Raw genomic sequence first — 2,446 nt, forward strand, 5'->3', positions numbered from 1 at the left:
GCTTACATCGACTCTACGGATATTGTACGAGTTAGTGGACGACTACAAAATTCTCATCTCGACACGGACAGCAAACATCCACCAATACTACCAAATAATTGTCATCTCTCTCATCTCATCACTTCTGATGCGGATGCTCGCACCATGTATGGAGGTACTCAACTGACGCTAGCTGCCGTGCGCAAGAAATGCTGAATCTTTGGGGGAAGGATCCCAATTAAGTCTCACATTCAACGCTGCATTGTCTGTGTAAGACAGAAAGCTCAGCGATCTCAACAATTGATGGATCAACTGCCTACATCTCGCGTCTCACAATCACTTGTTTTTGAAAGCACTGGCGTAGACTACGCTGGGCCTGTTCAACTGAAATTCTTTCAAGGACGAAGTACACGCTGCTACACAGGCTGGATTGCAGTCTTTGTTTGCTTCTCAACTTCTGCAATTCACTTGGAAGCTGTAAGTGATTACACTGCAGAAGGCTTTCTCAAGGCGTTCAGAAAATTCACAAGTCATCGTGGCATCTGCAAAACTCTTTTCAGTGACTATGGCACTAACTTCAAAGGTGCAGATGTCATTCTCAAACAACTTCTCACAGGTGCACTAAACGAATCATCTTACCTTCAGCAAATTCTCACCTCAGACGGAACTCAGTGGATTTTTAACCCACTTGGTGCTCTACATATGGGTGGAAAGTGGGAAGCGGCTGTTAAATCAGTCAAACATCATCTCCAATGCACCATTGCTGATCTACTTCTCGTCTATAAAGACTTCTCAACGTTCCTCACTCAAGTTAAGGCACTATTAAATTCAAGGCAACTCAGTGCACTTACTGATGACCCAGATGACATCTCAGCTCTCACTCCTGGACATTTTATCCGGGGTGCGCCACTCAACACTGTTCTTGAACCAAGTCTCACCAGTGTACCAACATCTCGTCTCTCACTCTATAAAAGAATTCAAGAAAGACTTCAGTATTTCTGGGAACGCTGGTCTGCTGAATGTCTGCAATCTCACCAATCCATCTCAAAATGGCATACATCTCACCATGGTATCAAGATGTTTTTTCTCTAATTACTGATTTTTAGTATAATTAGAAGATATTTTTTCTCTAATTGCTGATTTTCAGAATAATTAGAAGATATTTCTTCTCTAATTACTTATTTTCAGAATAATTACAACGTAAAAAATTTTTGGAGTGAGTACGGAGTGATTTGGGAGTGAATACAATAGAGATATTATTCAGTTAACTGACTCCCGTTAGTGGTGAAATTCACTTCGAAGGGAAGTTTTTAAATAATCGTTAAGAAAAAATCTTAACACAATAGATTTTTTTGAATACTTTTGTCACGATATTTAAATATTGCGGCATCTTCGCATTAGGTCGGGAGGGGGCAACAGATGGCAGCACACGCTACTCTCACGTCTCAAATATTATTATTATTATTATTATTATTATTATTATTATTATTATTATTATTATTATTTATTTTATGTTGAATTTATTGAAACGATCAGACTTTTATATTATTTAAAGGAAGGAACAACGGCTTTACTGATCTGCTTTATTGACATTAATTTATTATTTTGTGGGTAAAATTTCGTTAATGGTCATTAACATCTTCAGACCCATATCTATATAAAAGTTACATTGAAGATTAATAATAATATAAACAGTATAAAATATTTTTTTCACAGATTAAGTATCACAATTAATAGTTTTTAGTCATATAAATTAAGTATAAAATTATTATAAAATCAATCAACTCACATAACATTGTTGATGTCAATCTTAATAATAATTATTTACATTAGATATGATATTTTGTAGGTTATATGTTTTATTTATGTGAAGTTTCAATTTGTAATTTATTTGTATTGTATATAATTTCGATTTAGGAATTTTAATGAATGTGCAGGTTTTCTTATCCATAATATTAATTATTAATTATTGTTAAAAAGCTTTTTGTTATTAGTAATTTATAAAAAAAACTAACGATATACAATTCACCGCGTGGTTGCAGATACAATACGAGAATGCTGTTATCTATGTAAATATGGATAAATATAAAAAGATAAAGCAAACGTTTGCAATATTTACAATCAAACGGTAAATTGACATCAATGTTGTCAATATACGTTAATTTATTGATGTTGTTTGAAATCTGTCAGTCATGTACATTTCTTTGTTATCGATCATGGATATTGTAAGTTTTAGATGGTAACCATTGCTTCACAATGGTAACTCTTACTTCACATTTCAGAATCCTATTTACAAACAAAAATTTGCATAACCGATGGGTGCCCCATCTCTCCAATATTAGCAGATTTCATAATGGACCATTTAGTACAAAAAAGATTAAATCAAATCTTTACGATATTCCGTTTTTCAAGATATATGTAGATGACATTTGCACTTGCATTCCCAAACACAAAACAGACGAATTCC

The 2,446-nt window shown here is 33.9% G+C and overlaps 1 protein-coding gene across 1 annotated transcript; it reads left to right on the forward strand.

Annotated features, from left to right (window-relative positions):
• The first annotated feature begins 282 nt into the window (after positions 1–282).
• LOC130672731 (uncharacterized) lies at positions 283–1,071 on the forward strand. The gene has a single exon (XM_057477440.1). It carries the CDS (start codon positions 283–285, stop codon positions 1,069–1,071), a length of 789 nt encoding a protein of 262 aa, XP_057333423.1.
• Positions 1,072–2,446: the final 1,375 nt, after the last annotated feature.

The sequence above is a fragment of the Microplitis mediator genome, chromosome 1 (assembly GCF_029852145.1).
Source record: "Microplitis mediator isolate UGA2020A chromosome 1, iyMicMedi2.1, whole genome shotgun sequence".
Lineage (NCBI taxonomy): Eukaryota > Metazoa > Arthropoda > Insecta > Hymenoptera > Braconidae > Microplitis > Microplitis mediator.